The sequence below is a fragment of the Delphinus delphis genome, chromosome 10, assembly GCF_949987515.2.
Source record: "Delphinus delphis chromosome 10, mDelDel1.2, whole genome shotgun sequence".
NCBI classification, from domain to species: Eukaryota; Metazoa; Chordata; class Mammalia; order Artiodactyla; family Delphinidae; genus Delphinus; species Delphinus delphis.
This window is the reverse complement of record NC_082692.2, coordinates 99,569,317-99,589,843: the sequence shown is the minus strand read 5'-3', so window position 1 is coordinate 99,589,843 and position 20,527 is coordinate 99,569,317. Positions and strand designations below refer to the sequence as shown.

The following is a 20,527-nucleotide window of genomic DNA, read 5'->3' as shown; positions in this document are numbered from 1 at the left end:
TCTTGGCTGGGCTGGGCCTGGTTTTGACCATGGAGTCAACCTCTCTCCGACTTCCGCCTTGTCTTTCCTCACAGAAATACCAGAATGAGTTCAACACCAACGTGGCCATGGCCGAGATTTATAAATACGCCAAGAGGTATCGCCCACAGGTGAGTAGCCCCCAGTGCGAGGCCCCGCCTCGGAGCTACGATGCCCCCATGTCAGCCCTGCTCACTGCCACCTGCTCAGGGAAACAAACCCAGGGTGAGGGTCCCTCTCAGGCATTCATATCCCCAGGACGTTTCCGCTTTGGGGTGGCCACCAGCAGTGGAAATCCAGGCGGTGTGTTCTCCCCCAGGATGTGCAGTGGGACCCGGGGGTCCTGGGCCCGGGCTTTGGCCCAGCTCCCTCCGCTTCCCCCTCAGATCATGAGCGCCCTGGAGGCAAACCCCACAGCCCGGAGGACGCAGCTGCAGCACAAGTTTGAGCAGGTGGTGGCCCTGATGGAGGACAACATCTACGAGTGCTACAGCGAGGCCTGAGCCTGGGGGATGGCAGGACGGGCGCCCTCCCTCGAGTTCGCTTTGTCCCCAGTGCCTCGGACTCCGGCTGGGAAACAACGCAGCACGAGGGGCCTCTCTGAGCCAGCCAGCGGAGCCCCCAGCCCTGGCCCCTTGGGCACCATCCCCTCCCACCTGCCCCCAGACCCGGCTCTGGGCTGGGGGCTCAAATGCTGCAGCCGTTCCCCGGTAAGGCTCCCACCGTCCACCCAGCACAGCCTGGACGGCACCCCACTTGCTCTGCCCTGCACGGCCCAGTGCTAACGAACCCACCGATGGGCGAACAGGCCACCCGGCCCTGAGGTCGCAGCCGGAAACACTACCTCATCCTACCCAGTGGAGGGGAGGCCCCTTGAACCAGCCTTCAGCTGGTTTCCACTTCTTCAACCACCAAAATGTTGTCCCCTTCTCTACTCACCTGCAGAGGACCCTGGCCACACGCCATCCAGCAGTGTCAGGTTTCTGTTCTTGAGCGGCCGCTGGCTGAGTGGGCAGCACCACTGCCCGCGGGAGGCTCTGTGCTGCCCTGGGAGCCGGGCGGGCAGGGGCCGAGGGGACAGGTGCTGGGCGATCCTGGTCTCGAGGGAGGGGAGGGGGCTGAGTTGCACCGAGGCTGTAGCTGGGCTACTTGATCTTGCTGGAAGTGTTTCTAAAGAGAGCACCACTTTTTGTTGTTGTTTTTTTTAAAAAAAGCTTTTATATATTAAAAAACTTATCGCGCGCCAACTGTGAATAGCTGCCACTAGTGCAGAGGACCCGGGGAGGGGTCCCGAGGGGCTCCCAGCGCAACACTGGAAATGACTGTTCCAGGGGACAGGCAGACCTGGCAGAGACCCCCCGCGCCCTGAGAACACCGTCCTTTCTGTTCTGCCAGAAGCGGCTGGCTGGGGCTGACCCAGCCAGTGCTGGGACAGGTCGCAGACCTTGGGGCTGGGCTGGAGGGGGAGGCTGGGATGCTCTGGAACCTTCTTTATAATAAAAGCCTGATGGGAAAACCTGCCGTGGGCTCCAGCTTTTATCCTGAGATGGCTGTACTTGTAGCAGAAAGGAGGGAGGGGGGCCTGGCTTAGGACCCTGCCCGGCTCCCCTCGTGAGGGGTGGGCAGATACCAACTCCGCTTCCAAGGAGGTTCAGTGGGGAAATGCGGGCATCCACTGACCACCAGGAATATGTCACAGCTGCTGTGTGCCATCTACCCCTGGGTAGGCCCTGCTCCTAACCTACTTACCTATGTAATAAGCCGTGAGGAACAGAATATCATCCCCATTTTACAGATGTAGAAACTGACTCTCAGCACAGTCGAGGAATTTCCCATGTCACGGCACAGGGAAGCCAAAAACCAGCTTGCGTGGGCCCCTCATTCCTCTGTTCCATGCTTCCTCCAGGCTGGAGTTCCCACAGCGGCCCCCAAAGCGTGTGGGGAGCTCCAAGGTGACCACCCTGGAAAGAGAACTGCCGTTTACACACTCGCCCTGAATTTGTCATAAATATATACCATTAACTCCATTATTCAGATGAGGAAACAGAGACAGTTTCTCCCAGGCTGGTATAACCCTGCACTATTTCTCACCTCAGCACATGACTTGGGATCAGCAAATACCACAGAGACCCCCAGCCCACCCAGCTGGCTCTAGGCCTGAGCTGGGGCTGAGGTTCACTGACCCCCAGGAAAGGTCACTAAAGGACCACCTCCAAATCAGAAGCGGCTTAAGTTAGTTTTTTCTTTTTATGAAGGAAAAATAATCCCCCCCCACACACACATTAATCAGGAGTAAGAGCCAGGACAGAAAAATTCGTACAATTTAAACAAAATCCCAAAAATACCAGTTCTAGAATTGAGAACAGAAAAATGAGAAAAGTAAACAATTTTTAGCTTTAAAAATAGCCTCTTCCTGTAGTGCCTTCTGGGCGGAGATTCTTTATCTTTTCAAATTCTCTATTCTGATCACTGATGCCTTTTTATTAAGCAGCAGACTTTCTAGTCTAAGTTATTTACACAATTTGATAAGAATTTTTTGGGGGGGTGTGATGCTAGAATGAATACATGTTTTCTGCAGAACTGTCAGGAAGTACGAAAAGCCTGAAGAAAATAAAAGCTACCCTAACCCACCCATGGTTAAAATCTGAGAGCATGCCATTCCAAACTCCAAATCGTGTGCCTGCCTGGGTCGGAGGCTGAGGAGTGATAATCGAGATCAGGATGTACTCACCATTTCGCAGCTGCCTCATCCCCCATGCAACATCTTCCTATGCCATTAACTATTCCATGGCCTGTTTTAATGCCTGATTAACATGCAATTCCTTCTTGAAGCTTAAAAACGCATTTGCACAGGGAGGACATCTCTAGTTTCTAGGGTCATTTCTCGGCACAGAAGGTGGCCAACCACTGTGAACCACCCCCAGTCCTTGTCTGGGGCCCTGAAGACTTGCCTTGCAGCTACAGGTGTCCCTTAGCTCCGTCTGAGGGTCACAGGAGGTGGAAACTTTGGCGTAATGTCTGTCCTCAAGCAGGGGAGGAGGCCCTCCCAAGTCTCGTGGGTGCTGGGTGCTGTCCGGCCTCTGCCAGGTCAGGGCTACTGGCCTGCTGCCAGCTCGTGGGGGTGGGATGCCCGGTGATGCCCAACCGCCCCCCCCAGAAGCTGCCCAGGGTGCCTCCCCCAACCAGAACCCCTAAGGGGGAAGCGCCAACCCAGCTCACTACCGTCTGCTCACTGTGCCCCTCGGGGCTCTGCTGGCAGCCACGTTACAGATGCCCCAGGGAAGCCAGGAAGCCATCGGCAGTGAGACAAAGCCTCACGTGGGATTCGGGGACGAGAGAGCAGGGCTGAGGGAGCAGCGGCAGAAAGGGGACAGTCTGATGCTCCATGCTGGGCTGCCTCAGTTTCCCTTTGTGTCCCATCTTCCCCTTCCCAAGTGCCATCCAGCTTACCTCTGACTCCCTTCAAATCCACCCCTTCCGTCTCTGCGCACTCCCTGGCTCAGCAGTCACCCCTCATCTGGACCTCCTCTTGGCAGCCCCCTGAACGAGCTGTTCTCGCCCCAGGAGGTGATCGCCACACAAGCACTTGTGTGGACCCCAAACTGTGGACCCCTTTCTACATCCACTCCCTCAGCATATCCCATCCACCCTGCTTAAACCTCTACCCAGAATCCACTACTTCTAACCCCTCCCTCCATGGCGGCCCACCCCTCAGCTGGACCATTGCAGGGGTCGCCTCCTTAGCCCCCTGCTGCTTCCCGTGTCCCCCCTGCAGGCACTCCGCTGCTCACTGGCCTCTAATGGCTGTTCATCACAATTAAACAAAACCCAAAATTCCTACCCTGGCTTACAAGGCCCTTCAGGATCTTGCCCTAGTCTACCCTGCAGCCCTTGTTATGGTATCTACTGCTGCGTAACAAACCACCCCAATACATTTGTGGTGCTTATGTGTCTGCCTGGGGCAGGGCTCGGCAGGGAAGGCCCGTCCCTGTTCTACGTGGTGTCAGGGGGGCCACTCAACTGGGATAGGCGATCCATTTCCAAGATGGTGCACTCCCATGGCTGGCAAATTGGTGCTGGCTGGTCAGGGAGCCCAGCTGGGGCTGACAACTGGGGTGCCTCAATTCTTCTCCACCGGCTGTTTGGGTTTCCACACAGCATGGTGGCTGAGTTCTAAGAGCAACTATTAAAAAGCGAAAAAACAACAAGAAACAACCCCCACACAGGAAGTAGAAGCTGCCAGTCTCTTAAGGCCTGAGCCCAGCAACTGTCCTAACGTGAATTCCACTGTAGTCTATTGGTCAAGCAATCAACGAGCCCAGGTTCAAGGGGCAGGGGCACAGACTCCAGCTCTCCATGGGAACAGTGTCACATACGTTTTTAAAACACCCCAGACCTCACCTCTGTCTCCATCTGGGCTTTAGCCACACATGCCTGTCAAGAGCATTCCCACCCCACAGCCTTTGCGCTTTCTCTTCCTTCTGAGGATTCCCGAGGGGCCCACAGTCCTACTCAGTGACTAGTCGAACAGTCCACACCTCCTCTCAGCTCCTCTAACCCCTCCTCTCCGCAGCCACAGGGATCCTTCTCAACACACACCACGTCAGCCTCTTCCCTGCCTATAACCCACCCTGGCTCCCCAATGCCCCCAAGACGATGTCTGCCCTCCTTAGTCCACCCTTCCACACCTTCCTGCCCCATCTCCATGGCCCGGGGCTCATGCCACCCCTCCCCCACCTGTTCTCCTCTCAAAACCACAAATCCCCATCCTCCCAGCTCCACCCCACATTCTGGGCCCTCTGCCTGCAAGGCCCTTCCCCTCATCTATCTGGCAATTCCTACTCATCCTTTAAAACCAAAAGCTGCCCCCTCCAGGAAGCAGTCCCAGATCTCAGGCTGCATTAAACACCTTTCCAGTGCCTCCACGGGTGCCTAGGTGACTTTGGATCCCTGCAGCGGTCTGCATCTCCCCAGGGCAGAAGCTTCTATCTGGGTCCTAGCACTGGATGGCCAAATCCTTAGACCTCAGCCTCCTTCCACACCAATTTGTGGGGGGAAAAGTCTTTATTGATAAATAGGTTACAGTGAAATAGAGTGATAGTTTTTAGGGGAATAAAAAAGTAGAATCTCAGTCTGTCTCCACCCCGCCTCTAGTTCTCGGCTTCTGCCTTCTTACTGGCCGCTTTGGACGCAGAGGACTTGGTGGGAATGCCAGGCTTTCTCGGGCCTTTAGGGGCCTCTGCCTTCCTGGCCAGTGGTACAGGCTCCATCTTGGACCCACTGCCCTTGGGAGGAACAGGGGCCTTGGCTTTAGGCCCCTCCCCGGCCCCCTGCGCAGCAGCCTTTTTAGGGACCTTGCTGCCCATCTTCTTTTTGGCTGGGGAAGCAGCAGCATCCTCGCCCTATAAGAAAGCAAACCAGGAGCAAGGGGACAGAGCTGGGCAGGGCTGGGTGCACAGCTCAGAGCCCACGAACTTAGGGGTGAAATCCCAGCGCTGGGTCACTTTCGACAAGTGACCTCACCTCTCTAAGTCTCAGCCTCTTATCTATAAAATGGGGATGGTGATCCTCACGGCGCTGAAGGGCCGGGGAGGGGAGGAAAGTGCTCTGTACTTTGTAGGAAAATAAGTTGCCCCCTTCCTCGGCTGACCCCTCTGGGGCCAGGTGGGGAGGCCCAAGCTCTGGTCGCTGGAGACCCGGAGCAGGAAGTCACCCAGGCACCTACCTTGGTGACCGTGGGTTTGGAACTCTGACTCCCAGGCTTTGTTTTCCTGTGGGCCTTGGTATCTGCTGGAAGAGGGGATGGCATGTGAGAAACACCCCTTTCAGGAGGAGCTGCTGCTGGGCAGGAAGGTTCAGGGGTCCCACAGCCCTCGTCCTGCCCAGGGCCCAGTCCTCACTCTGACACTTGCAGGCTGTGTGACCTGGAGCAAGTAGTTTAGCCTCTCTGAGTCTGGGTGCCCTAGTCTGCCAACTGAAGGTAGCAGCCTCTCTCCCACGGACAGTTGGAGGATTAACTGGACAGTGGATGACCACCCCTCACTCCGTTCACAGCTCCACGCCTGTCCACACCAAATGCCCCCAACAGGTGTATCTGCCTCTAGCCTTTAACCCATCTTCCACATGGCAGCCAGGATACATTTTTCTTTTATTATTATTATTTTTTTGCAATACGTGGGCCTCTCACTGCTGTGGCCTCTCCCGTTGCGGAGCACAGGCTCCGGACGCGCAGGCTCAGCGGCCATGGCTCACGGGCCCAGCCACTCCGCGGCATGTGGGATCTTCCCGGACCGGGGCACGAACCCGTGTCCCCTGCATCGGCAGGCGGACTCTCAACCACTGCGCCACCAGGGAAGCCCCAGGATACATTTTTAAGAACACCTTGGGCCCTAGCTGTCCCCTGTTCAGAGTCTTTCTGTGGGTCCTCATCGTCCTCCAGATAAAGTCCAGCCTCCTGCTGCCCTTCACAACCTCCCCTCCCCCTCCCCCAGTGCACACAGACACAACTATTTGTACTTCTTCCACCTTCTTCAAGCTTCCAGGCCTCTGCACAAGCTGTTCTGCCTGGGACACCTCCTCCAGGAAGCCTCCCCTGATCCTTCTCAGAGATGACCCCTCCCTCCTCTCTCTGCGCTCTTCTCCCCCATACCCACCCCCACCAGCTACCATGCATTCTCTGTCTCTCTGAGTCAAGCCAAGTGCTCAGGGCACACTGGCTAGAAACCCCTCCTCCCAGAGCTGGCCCCTCCATTCCAGCTCATGTCCCGTGGCTGCCAGAAACCCCCTCCCATGCCCTCCTCTCACCCCATTCACATCCATACCTCGGCTGCTCCTTCCACCTTTGACCTCTGACTTCCCGCTGGGCCCACTGGCAATGGGAGGGGCCTTTGTGGCCTTGTCTGGCTGTTGGGAGGACTTCTTGGCCTCACCCAGTCTTGCCTCTTGGTCCTTGGTCTGCTGGCCTTTCTTGGGGGCCTTCTTGGCTGCACCTGGTTTGGGGGGAGCTGTCCTCCCCTCTCCCGGCTTCCTGGATCCTTTTTTCACATCGCCTGGGTTGGGTGGGTTCTTCTTTGACTCAGTTGGTTTCTTGGAGTCCTTTCCCTCAGCTTGACCAGGCCTCCTGGGGGCCGTCATGGTGGACGTCTTCCGGGGCTGGATTTTCCTTTTGTCTTTGGGAACTAACTGGAGGAGGAGAGAACGGGGTGGGATTGAGAGCAGAGGTTCTGGATGTCTTACGCCCCTATACCCTACATGAGGCTCAGAGAAGACCCCATCCCAAAGAAGGGGGAGAGGAAGGCGGCCAAGGGCTTGCGGAGAGCACGCAAAACCACCTCCTAAATGCCGGCTGCCAGTAGTGCATTCCACCCATTCACGCACTGTGAGGAACGGTGCTGCCATTAGGAGCTAAGGAACCCGAGTCTCCAAAACTCGCCCAAGCTTCTCCTACCCTCCCTGCACAGGTGGCGGGCACGCGCCTCCCACCCCCGCACCCGGAAGCCTCAGAGCCAGGCTTCTGGGAGCACATCGTGCACACTGAGCCCTAACGGTATCTCTGAGATGCTAACCTATACTCTCCTTTGACCCCCCAACACCATCCACAGACTGTGGCTCGGACTCCCCACCTCCCCGCCTCACACCACTGTGTCCCCAAGTCTCCCTGCCGCTTCGCTTCTGTGTAGCTGGACACGGACATGGAAGTCAGACGGCTGAGAGTTCGTGGCTTCCTGGGGCCTCAACCCCAGCCCAAGGGCGACTCGCCCAAGTCTTCTCCTCCCCCTCTGGTCTCGGTCTCCTCATCTTTACAATGGGGCCAACAGAGAGGGTACAAGTGGCAGGAGGATGCAAGCGTCCCCGGCAAACAGGTGGTCCCTGCCCCTCTAGAGCCCAGCTGATGACGCTGCTCCCAGCATCCCTGGACCCTCACGGCTCCCCGTTACCCACCAAGACCAGAATCAACTCCCACTCTCTGCACACACACATTCCTGACTCCGTGGTACCCAAGACCCCCTTCCCTGCCTCCCAGCTCGTTGGCCCACTTTCCTGACCGTCTCCCAGTCACACGCACTCCCAGTGCCCTCTCTTGCTTCCCTTCACCCCACCCTGTGCCCCTGGCCTTGCCATGGCTGGTGTCCAATCTCTGACCCACACACCCAGAGTTCCAGGAGGGGGGATCCCCTGTGCTCAGCCACCCTATTCCCACAGGGATTGGAACGTGGAGGTTGAGAACGTTCCACCGTGTTCCATGGAGCCTGTCAGAGGAACTGCTACTTGCTGGGGCACAGCAGTGACAAGACAGACCCCATGTCTGTGTCGCTGAGATTTCCCTGGTGGCAGCTGGCAGTCATGATGCTGGGGCTTAATTCTGTGGCCAAATTTGCCCTTAGCTCTGGGTGACCCTCCCCTTTGAAAGAGGAGGATGTAGGGGCTCAGGGAGGTGTCAGCCCTGGTCTGGAGACCACGGGTCTGGAGCCAGACAGCACGGGGAACAAACCCCATTTCTGTAACCCCGTAGAGGCCAAGGTTGGGTCTGTGCCGCCCGTGGTAAGGAATTCCAGGAAGGGGTCACGGACGCCAAGGACCCAGAAATGGAACAGCTGAGACGGTCTCTGGTCACTCAACACACCCGACAGGGATGGAGGCGGAAGCAGCAGGGTGACTGGGGCCGTGTGGGTGCTCAGCTTTCCCGGGGAGACGGGGGGTCTCGGCAAAGACAGAGGAAGAACGAGAAGAGAAAGAAGGAGAGAGGGAACAGGGCAGGGAACCAGCACCCAGAGGCTGGGAAGAAAGAGCTGGAATTGGGGTTCAAGCCCTCGGGCAAGTCCACCTGCACCCTGGGGCCTCTCGCCACCCCCCACCCCATTCCCAGTGCCTGACTTTGAAGCTGCCAGTGGCTCCCCGGGCCTTGGAGTTGACGGGCCTGACAAGGAGGCCGCGGTGCATGCCTGTGGCCAAGGCCTGCTTCAGCAGGTACTTGAACCGGAGGACGTTCACTGTCGGGTACTTCTGCAGGATGTAAACCTTGATGGCCGCCACCGAGGTACCCCGGCGCTGCTCCCCCGCCTGCAGCGCCTCCAGCACCATGCGCAGCACCGGAGGGTGGCGGCGGGGCTCTCGGACGCCGCTCCGGATCAGGCCTACGGACAGACAGCAGGACATCACCCGGGGCCCAGACCTCCCTCAGACCCCGCTGAGGACAAACATGCCTAGTGAAACACCCACTAGGCGCTGGCCAGGCCCCACTGTGTGTGAGCAAGCGGCCGGGGGATCAAGTACACACCCCTCACCCCCACCCCAGGTCAGGGCCACTGCCCCCTGGCCTGGGAGCAGACGTGGGGGCACTGCTTGGCCACCCGGGGTCTCCCGGTGCCCACCGTGGGGCTGGGCACGCAGCAGCCCTCCACGAAGGCTCAATAAAAGCATTAAAGCGTTCTTTAACAAACAAACCTACACCAGGTCAGTTGTCTAGCTCTAACTACCAGTTTACAGGAAATGCAAGGGCCACGGGCATGAAATCAGTAAAACCCAGACCGTGAGGAACGCTCCAGAACACACGGCCCGGTTTCTCCTACAAACAAGCAAGGAGGAAAAGACAATGTGGGAAGGGCCCCAGAGAGGAAAGATCCTAAGAACCCCTTTAACCAAATGCAACATGGGGGCCTTGCTCAGACTCAGAATAGGATTTGGACAATCCAACTGGAAAAAAAAAAAAGGCAACTAGACAAATGTGAACACTGGAATATTTCATGATATTCAGGATGATACTGTTTCCAGTGTGCTGATGGTATTGCAATTATTTTAAGAGGTTCTTATCTTTTAAAGATAAATACTGAACTGGGACTTCCTCGGTGGCACAGTGGGTAAGACTCCGTGCTCCCAGCATAGGAGGCCTGGGTTCGATCCTTGGTCAGGAAACTAGATTCCATATACATGCCACAACTAAGAGTTTGCATGCCACAACTAAGGAGCCCATGTGCTGCAACTAAGGAGCTGGTGGGCTGCAACAAAGGAGCCTGCCTGCCACAACTAAGACCACGTGCAGCCAAATAAATAAATAAATAAAAGATAAATACAGAACTGTTTACAGATGAAATGATAAGTCTAGCATTTACTTCGAAATAAGACAGTAGGTGAAACAAGGGTACCTAAAGGCTGTTAGCTGTTGAAGTCGGGTGATGGCTGCCTGGGGTAGGGGCGCAGGTCACTGTATCATTCAGTCTAATTTTGTGTCCATTTAAAAGTTTTCATCGGGGCTTCCCTGGTGGTGCAGTGGTTGAGAGTCCGCCTGCCAATGCAGGGAACACGGGTTCGTGCCCCAGTCCGGGAAGATCCCACATGCTGCGGAGCGGCTGGGCCCGTGAGCCACGACCGCTGAGCCTGCGCCTCCGGAGCCTATGCTCCGCAACGGGAGAGGCCACAACAGTGAGAGACCCGCGTACCACAAAAAAAAAGTTTTCATCATGGGACTTCCCTGGTGGCACAGTTGTTGAGAATCCACCTGCCAATGCAGGGGACGCGTGTTCGATCCCTGGTCCGGGAAGATCCCACATGCCGCAGAACAACCAAACCCATGCGCCACAACTACTGAGCCTGTGCTCTAGAGCCTGTGAGCCACAACTACTGAGCTTGCATGCCACAACTACTGAAGCCCACACACCTAGAGCCCACGTTCCACAACAAGAGAAGCCACTGCAATGAAAAGCCCATGCACCACAACAAAGAGTAGCCCCCGCGCACCACAACTAGAGAAAACCCGTGCGCAGCAATGAAGACCCAACACAGCCAAAAATAAAATATAAATAAATCAATTTATTTAAAAAAAAGAGTTTTCATCATAAAAAGTAACAAAAGAATTTCACTCCTATGCCCAAGAGAAAAGCAAATATACATCCACACAAAAATGTGTACACAGATGTTCATAGCAGCATTATTTATAATAGCCCAAAAGCAGAAACAACCCCAAAGTCCATAAACTAGTGAATGGATAAATAAAACGTGTTATAGACGTAAAATACAATGTCATCCAGGCAACAGGAGGAATGAAGTACTTCCTTGAAAACATTATGCAGAGTGAAAGCAGCCAGTCACAAAAAGTCATATATTGTATGAGTTAGTTTATATGAAATGTCCAGAATGGGCAAATCAGAGCCAGAAGGTAGATTAGTGGTTGCCAGGGGCTGGGAGGTGGGCAGGGATGGGGAGTGACAGCTAATGGGTACAGGTTTTCTTTAGAGAGGATGGAAATATTCTAAAATTGACTGTGGAGATGGGTACACAACTGTGAATATACTAAAAGCCATTGTACACTTTAAATGGGTGAATTGTATGGTATGTGAATTGTTGAGATATCTCGATAAGCTGTTGTTTTTTTTTCCTCAGTACGCGGGCCTCTCACTGTTCTGACCTCTCCCGTTGCGGAGCACAGGCTCCAGACGCTCAAGCTCAGCAGCCATGGCTCACGGGCCTAGCCGCTCCGCGGCATGTGGAATCTTCCCAGACCGGGGCACAAACCTGTGTCCCCTGCATCTGCAGGCGGACTCTCAACCACTGCGCCACCAGGGAAGCCCAATAAGCTGTTATTTTTAAAAAGTTGCAAAGGAGAGTAGGACCCAAGGGTGAGGAGGGAGACAGTATGAGAAGTTGTCAGTCACCGTAAATCACATAAAAGTGGTTTAATTATGAAACCTGATTTAAACATTGTGATTAGAAATGTTGATTTCCAACCAATTTGCAAAAACTAAAGACAAAAAAGGAATCAAGTGGCTAAAATATATATATATATATATATATATATATTTTTTTTTTGAGGTACACGGGCCTCTCACTGTTGTGGCCTCTCCCGTTGCGGAGCACAGGCTCCAGACACGTAGGCTCAGCTGCCATGGCTCACGGGCCTAGCCACTCCGTGGCATGTGGGATCTTCCCGGACCGGAGCACAAACTCGTGTCCCCTGCATCGGCAGGTGGACTCTCAACCACTGCGCCACCAGGGAAGCCCATAAAAAATATATTTTTTAAAAAAACACATTTTAAAGTGAAAAAATAAAACAACCTTGTACATATACAGACTGCTATATCAAAGCCACGTGGGAACTACAAACCAAAAAACTACAATAGATACACACACAAAAAAGAAAAAGCAACCCAAACACAACACTAAAGATAGTCATCAAACCACAAGAGAAGAGAACAAAAGAAGGGAAGAAAGAAGAGCAACAAAAACAAATCCAAAACAATTAAGAAAATGGAAATAGGAACACATGTATTGATAACTACCTTAAATGTAAATGGATTAAATGCTCCAACCAAAAGACATAGACTGGCTGAACGGATACAAAAAAAGACCCATCTATATGCTGTCTACAAGAGACCCACTTCAGACCTAGGGACACATACAGACTGAAAGTGAGGGGATGGAAAAAGATATTCCATGCAAATGGAAAACAAAGAAAGCTGGAGTAGCAATACTCATATCAGACAAAATCAACTTTAAAATAAAGACTGTTACAAGAGACAAGGAAGGACACTACACAATGATCAAGGGATCAACCCAAGATATAAAAATTATAAATATGTATGAACCCAACGTACAAGCAGCTCAATATATAAAGCAAATACTAACAGCCATAAAGGGAGAAATTGACAGTAACACAATAAAAGTGGGGGACTTTAACCCCCCCACTGACACCAATGGACAGATCATCCAGACAGAAAATCAATAAGGAAACACAGGCCTTAAATGACACTTTACACTAGATGGACTTAATTGATATTTATAGAACATTCCATCCAAAAGGAGCAGAATACACATTCTTCTCAGGTGCACATGGAACATTCTCCAGCACTGACCACATGCTGGGCCACAAAGCCAGCCTCAGTAAATTTAAGAAAATTGAAATATCAAGCATCTTTTCTGACCACAACGTTATGAGATTAGAAATAAAAAATACAGGAAAAAAAACTGTAAAAAACACAAACTCGTGGAGGCTAAACAATATGTTACTAAACAACCAATGGATCACTGAAGAAATCAAAGAGGAAATTAAGAGAGACAAATGAAAATAAAAACACAACAATCCAAAACCTATGGAATGTAGCAAAAGCAGTTCTAAGAGGGAAGTTTATAGCAATACAATCTTACCTCAGGAAACAAGAAACATCTCAAATAAACAACCTAATCTTACACCTAAAGCAACTAGAGAAAGAAGAACAAACAAAACCCAAAGTTAGGAGAAGGAAAGAAATCAAAGATCAGAGCAGAAATAAATGAAACAGAGATGAAGATAACAATAGAAAAGATCAATGAAACTAAAACCTGGTTCTTTAAAAAGATAAACGAAACTGGTAAACCTTTACTAGACTCATCAGAGAAAAAAGGGACAGGCTTCCCCTTTCAATAAGATTAGAAATGAAAAAGGAGACTACTACAAGCAACTATACACCAATAAATGGACAACCTGGAAGAAATGGACAAATTCTTAGAAAGGTACAACCTTCCAAGACTGAACCAGGAAGAGATAGAAAATATAAACAGACCAATCATGAGTACTGAAATTGAAACTGTGATTTAAAAACTTCCAACAAACAAAAGTCCAGGACCAGATGGCTTCACAGGCACATTCTATCAAACATTTAGAGAAGAGCTAACACCCATCCTTCTCACTCTTCCAAAAAAAATTGCAGAAGAAGGAACACTCCCATTCTACAAGGCCACCATCAGCCTGATACCAAAACCAGACAAAGATACCACAAAAAAAGAAAATTATAGGCCAATATCACTGATGAACCTTGATGCAAAAATCCTCAACAAAATACTACAAACCAAATCCAACAACATGTTAAAAGGATCATACAGCATGATCAAGTGGGATTTATCCCAGGGATGCAAGGATTCTTCTATATCTGCAAATCAACCACTATGATATACCACATCAACAGACTGAAGAATAAAAACCATATGATCATCTCAGTAGATGCAGGAAAAGCTTCTGACAAAATTCAACACCGATTTATGATAAAAACTCTTCAGAAAGTGGGCACAGAGGGAACCTACCTCAACATAATAAAGGCCATATATGACAAACCCACAGGAAACATCTCAATGGTGAAAAAATGAAAGCATTTCCTCTAAGATCAGGAACAAGACAAGGAAGTCCACCCTGACGACTATTATTCAACATAATTTTGGAAGTCCTAGCTACAGTAATCAGAGAAGAAAAAGAAATAAAAGGAATCCAAACTGGAAAAGAAGAAGTAAAGCTGTCACTGTTTGCAGATGACATGATACTATAGAGAATCTTAAAGATGCCACCAGAAAACTACTAGAGCTCATCAATGAATTTGGTAAAGTTGCAGGATATGAAATTAATGCACAGAAATCTCTTGCATTCCTATACACTAACAATGAAAGATTAGAAAGAGAAATTAAGGAAACAATTCCATTTACCATTGCAACAAAAAGAATAAAATACCTAGGAATAAACTTACCTAAGGAGGCAAAAGACCTGTACTCAGAAAAGAAACAAATCAAAGATGACACTAACAGATGTTCTTAGATTGGAAGAATCAACATTGTGAAAATGACTATATTACCCAAAGCAATCTACAGATTCAATGCAATCCCTACCAAATTACCAATGGCATTTTTCACAGAATTAGTACCAAAAATTTTACAATTTGTATGGAAACACAAAAGACCCCAAATAGCCAAAGCAATCTTGAGAAAGAAAACAGAGCTGCAGGAATCTGGCTCCCTGACTTCAGACTATATTAGAAAGCTACAGTAATCAAAACAGTTTCATTGCAGCACTATTTACAATAGTGAGGACATGGAAGCAACCTAAATGTCCATCAACAGAGGATTGGAAAAAGAAGATGTGGGGACTTCCCTGGCAGTCCAGTGGTTAAGACTCTGTGCTCCCAATGTAGGGGGCACAGGTTCGATCCCTGGTCGGGGAACTAAGATCCTGCGTGCTGCAGCCAAAAAAAAAAAAAAAAAAAAAAAGATGTGCTACATATATACAATGGAATATTACTCAGCCATAACAAAGAACACAATAATGCCATTTGCAGCAACATGGATAGATCTAGAGGTTTTCATACTGAGTGAAGTAAGTCAGAGAAAGACAAATATCATATGATATCACTTATATGTGGACTCTAAAAAAAGGGTACAAATCAACTTGTTTACAAAACAGAAGGGTCACAGATAAAGAAAACAAATTTAAGGGCTTCCCTGGTGGTGCAGTGGTTAAGAATCTGCCTGCCAATGCAAAGGACAAGGTTTTGAGCCCTGTTCTAGGAATATCCCATATGCTGCAGAGCAACTGAGGCTGTGTGCCACAGGTACAGAGCCTGCATTCTAGAGCCCACAAGCCACAACTACGGAAGCCCGCATGCCACAACTGCTGAAGCCTGCACACCTAGAGCCTATGCTCTGCAACAAGAGATGCCACCACAATAAGAAGCCCACGCACTACAACAAAGAGTACCCCTGCTCGCCGCAACTAAATAAAGCCCGCACGCAGCAACGAAGACCCAACACAGTCAAGAATAAATAAATAAGTAAATGATTTTAAAAAAGAAAACAAATTTATGGTTACCAGGGGATAAGTGGGGGGAGGGATAAATTGGGAGGTTGGGATTGACATATACACACTACTATATATAAAATAAATAACTTATAAGAACCTGCTGTATAGCACAGGGAACTCTACTCAACAATCTGTAATGGCATATATAGGAAAAGAATCTTTAAAAAAAAAAAGGAGTGGATATATGTATATGTATAACTGATTCACTTTGCTGTACACCTGAAACTAACAACATTGTAAATCAACTATACTCCAATACAAATTTTTTTAAAATGAGACCCAATTAAACTTAAAACTTTTGCACAGAAAAAATAAACAAAAAGACAACCCATGAAATGGGAGAAAATATTTGCAAATGAAGTGACTGACAAGGGATTAATCTCCAAAACATATGAACAGCTCATGCAGTTCAATATCAAAAAAACAAACAAACAACGTAATCCAATCAAAAAATAGGCAGAAGATCTAACTAGACATTTCTCAAAAGAAATACAGATGGCCAAAAAGCACATGAAAAGATGCTCAACATCACTAATTATTAGAGAAACGCATATCAAAACTACAATGAGGTTTCACCTCATACCAGTCAGAATGGCCATCATCAAAAAGTCTACAAACAATATATGATGGAGAGGGTATGGAGAAAAGGGAACTCTCCTACAGTGTGGGTGGGAATGTAAATTGGTACAGCCACTGTGGAGAACAGTATGGAGATTCCTTATAAAACTAAACATAGGGCTTCCCTGGTGGCGCAGTGGTTGAGAGTCCGCCTGCCGATGCAGGGGATGCGGGTTTGTGCCCTGGTCCGGGAAGGTCCCACATGCCGCAGAGCGGCTGGGCCCGTGAGCCATGGTCGCTGAGCCTGCGCATCCGGAGCCTGTGCTCCGCAACGGGAGAGGCCACAACAGTGAGAGGCCCACATACCGCAAAAAAAAAACAAAAACAAAAACACAGAACTACCATATCATCCAGCAATTCCACTCCCAGGCATATATCCAGAGAAAACCATTATTCAAAAAGATACATGCACCCCAAGGTGCATTGCATCACTATTTACAATAGCCAAAACACGGAAACAATCAACATGTCCATGGAAAGATGGATAAATAAAGAAGATGTGGTACATATATACAATATATACAATGGAATATGACTCAGCCATGAAAAAACCGAAATAATGCTATTTGTAGCAACACCGATGGACCTAGAGATGATCATACTAAGTGAAGTCAGTCACACAGAGAAAGACACATATCGTATGATATCACTCATATGTGGAAGCTGAAAAAAACAAGGTACAAATGAACTTATTTACAAAACAGAAATAGAGTCACAGATGTAGAAAACAAACTTACAGTTACTGGGGGGAAAGGGAGGAGGGATAAATTGGGAGATTGGGATTGACATTTACACACTACTATATATAAAACAGGTAACTACTAAGGACATACTGTATAGCACAGGGAACTCTACTCAATACTCTGTAATGACCTATATGGGAAAAGAATCTAAAAAAGCGTGGATATATGTATACTGTACCCTGAAACCAACACAAAATTGTAAATCAACTATACTCCAATAAAAATTAAAAAAATAAAATAAAGTGGGAAAAAACCCACCTGAAAACTCTAGATCTCAGCAAAAATTGTAAAGAGGCTTAATCAAATTCAACCTCTATTGTCTCCTGGCCAGGAAGAGCCCAGTGTCTGAGAATATTCATTTTGGGGCCAGAGCCTGCTAATCAGTAGAGTCTGAGATCAGTCAGGACCTCTGGAGTCTCACTCTCCTCTTGCAAATAAAAACTTCCCCATCTCCCGTGGTGGGGAGGGGGCCCTAAGGAGCTCTGAGCCCTCCCAACTGCAGTGTCAGAGGGTTTCTGGAGGGGCCTGGCCTGGCGTGACAGCTCTGAGACAGGCTGGGACCTGGGACCGTCTGCTGCAGTGCTTGCACCTGGACAGACATCTCCTCAAACATCTACATACAGAGAAACTATAAGGGACTAAAAATAACTGCATGCATGCCCAGTGGGGCAAATTATGGACAACAAGAATCAGAAAAACCAAAAACCCAACTGCTACTTCTGAAGAGCTGGGAGCAAAAGCAGGGTACTGCGCATGCCCCCTGCACACACCACCTAAGGGGTGGGCAGACCACCTAAGCGCCCCCTGTGGCCCGACCCCTGGACACACCCTTCCCCCCCACCCCATATGCGGAAGCAGTTTGCACCCCTCCCTCAGCAAGTGAGCAAGGGAAACTGTTACTTGTTTTCGCTCCCCTGCTGCTGCAGCAGGGGTCCCAATAAAGCCTTGTCTGAATTTTTTTTTTTAATTTGTTTTTGGCTGCCTTGGGTCTTCGTTGCTGCGCGCGGGCTCTCTCTAGTTGCAGCGGGCGGGGGCTACTCTTCATTGCGGTGCGTGGGCTTCCCACTGCGGTGGCTTCTCTTGTTGCAGAGCACGGGCTCTAAGCACGCGAGCCTCAGGAGTTGTGGCACATGGGCTCAGTAGTTGTGGCTCGTGGGCTCTAGAGCACAGGCTCAGTAGTTGTGGCACACGGGCTTAGTTGCTCTGCGGCATGTGGGATCTTCCCGGACCAGGGCTTGAACCCGTGTCCCCTGCGTTGGCAGGCGGATTCTCAACCACTGCCCCACGAGGCAAGTCCCTTTGCCTGAATTTCTTATCTGGCCACTGATCAATTTCTATTGATAAGGAGGCCAAGAACCCTGTTCAGTAACATACTTTGTGGTGACACCTCAAAGGGACAATTGTTCGCTTCCCAGAAGAGCATCTATGCACCTCCGGACCACTGAACACAGCTTCCCCATGGGTGACAAATGGGCTTCTGAACCTCGTGTTTCAGGGTCACCTCATTTGGTAAGTCTGCCTTCCTGGCCCCTGGGGGCCTCAGTACCCTCATTCAGGCAACTCTTTCCCCTTACCCTTTGTCCTTTTTCCCTCCCCGCTTTCCCTTTGTCCCTTTTCCTCTCCTGAAATCTCTCTGCTTCTCTCTCTGTCCTCTCCTACTCTGTCCTGTCTTTCCAAGAGAGTGGACATCGGGCAGCTACAGCATCACTCCTCTCAGCTTGTGAGACCTGCTCGCTCTGGCCGGCAACAGCTCACCTCGACAGGTGACAAGCAGAGGTGGGAGAGGCTCGCCTCACACAGTGCAGATCCTGGTCCAGCAGGCTCTCCTGACAGGAGATTTATGAGAATGATAGAGGTTCAAACCTGAACATGTGGCTGGAAGTCCGATCATCCCAATATTCTCACCTTTATTTTCCTGCCGCCCAGAGAAGTCCCCTTAGACAATAAATGCTGGAGAGGGTGTGGAGAGAAGGGAACCCTCCTATACTTTTTGTGGGAATGTAAATTGGTACAGCCACTATGGAGAACAGTATGGAGGTTCCTTAAAAAATTAAAAAGAGAGCTACCATATGATCCTGCAATCCCACTCCTGGGCATATATCCAGAGAAGAACATGGTCTGAAAGCATACCTGCACCCCAGTGTTCATTGCAGCACTGTCTACGATAGCCAAGACATGAAAGCAACCTAAATGTCTATCAACAGAGGAGTGGATAAAGACGACGTGGTACATGTGTACAATGGAATACTACTCAGCCATAAAAAAAGAATGAAATAATGACATTTGCAGCAACATGGATGGACCTAGAGATGGTCATACTGAGTGAAGTAAGTCAGACAGAGAAAGAGAAATATTGCATGATATCGCTTATATGCAGAATCTAAAAAGAAATGATACTGGACTTCCCTGGTGGCGCAGTGGTTAGGAATCCACCTGCCAATGCAGGGGACACGGGTTCGAGCCCTGGTCCGGGAGGATCTTGCGTACCGCATAGCAACTAGGCCCCGGCGCCACAATTACTGAAGCCCGCACATCTGGAGCCCGTGCTCCGCAACAGAAGTCACCCGCAGTGAGGGGCCCATGCGCCGCAGTGAAGAGTGGCCCCGCTCGTCACAACTAGAGAAAGCCTGTACATGGCAAGGATGATTCAACACAGAAAAAAAATGAATAATTAAAGAAATAAATTTAAAAAGAAATGATACAAACAAGCTTATTTACAAAACAGAAACAGACTCACAAACTTAGAGAATGAATTTATGGTTACCAGGGGGGAAGGGTTGGGGGAAGGGATAGTTAGGGATTTTCAGACTGACATGTATACACTGTTGTATTTAAAATGGATAACCAGCAAGTATCTACTGTATAGCACAGGGAACTCTGCTCAATATTATAAGATAACCTAAATGGGGAAAGAATTTGAAAAAGAATAGATACATGTATATGTATAACTGAATCACCTTGCTGTACACCTGAAACTATCACAATGTTGTTAATCAACAATACCCCAACAGAAAATTAAAAGTTTAAAAAAAGGAAAAGGAGAAGTCCCACTGGGAATGGGCTAAAGCAGCAGTTTTCTATATACTGGTGTATGCGTGGGTGAGACTCCCACAGATGATGTACAACTGGCTGATTTCCAGGCTTGATCACCGCAACGGGCAGTGGATAGGGTCTTCCCTCCTTCACTGGCTCTTTCTGGAAGCACGCAGGTTGGTCCCTGAATAGATACCCACAGGGGGCGTGTTGAAAGGGAAATTTCTCTCTCTCTTTCAGTCTTTTCTTTCCCTCTTCCCTTCACCTGTCCCTCGGTTCCCAGCCCTGCACTCTCATACCCTTAATCCTAAAGATTTCTTGTTTGTGTGTTTAAGTTTTTGTCACTGGTGTCTTTGTATTATGTAGTCTTGTCTGTCCAACTGCTCTTGCAAGTCTCTGCCAAAGCACAGTGGAGCATTTAAGCCTTGAAGTACAAACACACACAGCCACATCGCCTGAAACTCCAGTCGTGGGTTACTTGGTGGGATTTTAAAGAACAACAACAAAAAAAAAAAAAAAAAAGAGA

At 49.7% G+C, this 20,527-nt stretch overlaps 2 protein-coding genes across 2 annotated transcripts in view; one reads left to right on the top strand and one right to left on the bottom strand.

The window, feature by feature from the left end:
- Positions 1-1,533, top strand: part of PLXND1 (plexin D1) — a 51,981-nt gene extending 50,448 nt beyond the window's left edge. Inside the window, exons 35-36 of the mRNA XM_060023095.1 lie at positions 75-149; positions 405-1,533. Of these exons, the coding sequence (XP_059879078.1) occupies positions 75-149; positions 405-521 (192 nt within the window). The 3' untranslated portion in view covers positions 522-1,533. The remainder of the gene's footprint in view (positions 1-74; positions 150-404) is intronic.
- Positions 1,534-5,168: 3,635 nt separating this feature from the next.
- Positions 5,169-9,174, bottom strand: H1-8 (H1.8 linker histone). Its single transcript, XM_060023795.1, has 4 exons — positions 8,893-9,174; positions 6,858-7,200; positions 5,744-5,808; positions 5,169-5,420 (listed from the first exon to the last, which is right to left on the bottom strand). The coding sequence occupies exons 1-4, from the start codon at positions 9,172-9,174 to the stop codon at positions 5,169-5,171; spliced, it is 942 nt and encodes a 313-aa protein (XP_059879778.1).
- Positions 9,175-20,527: the final 11,353 nt, after the last annotated feature.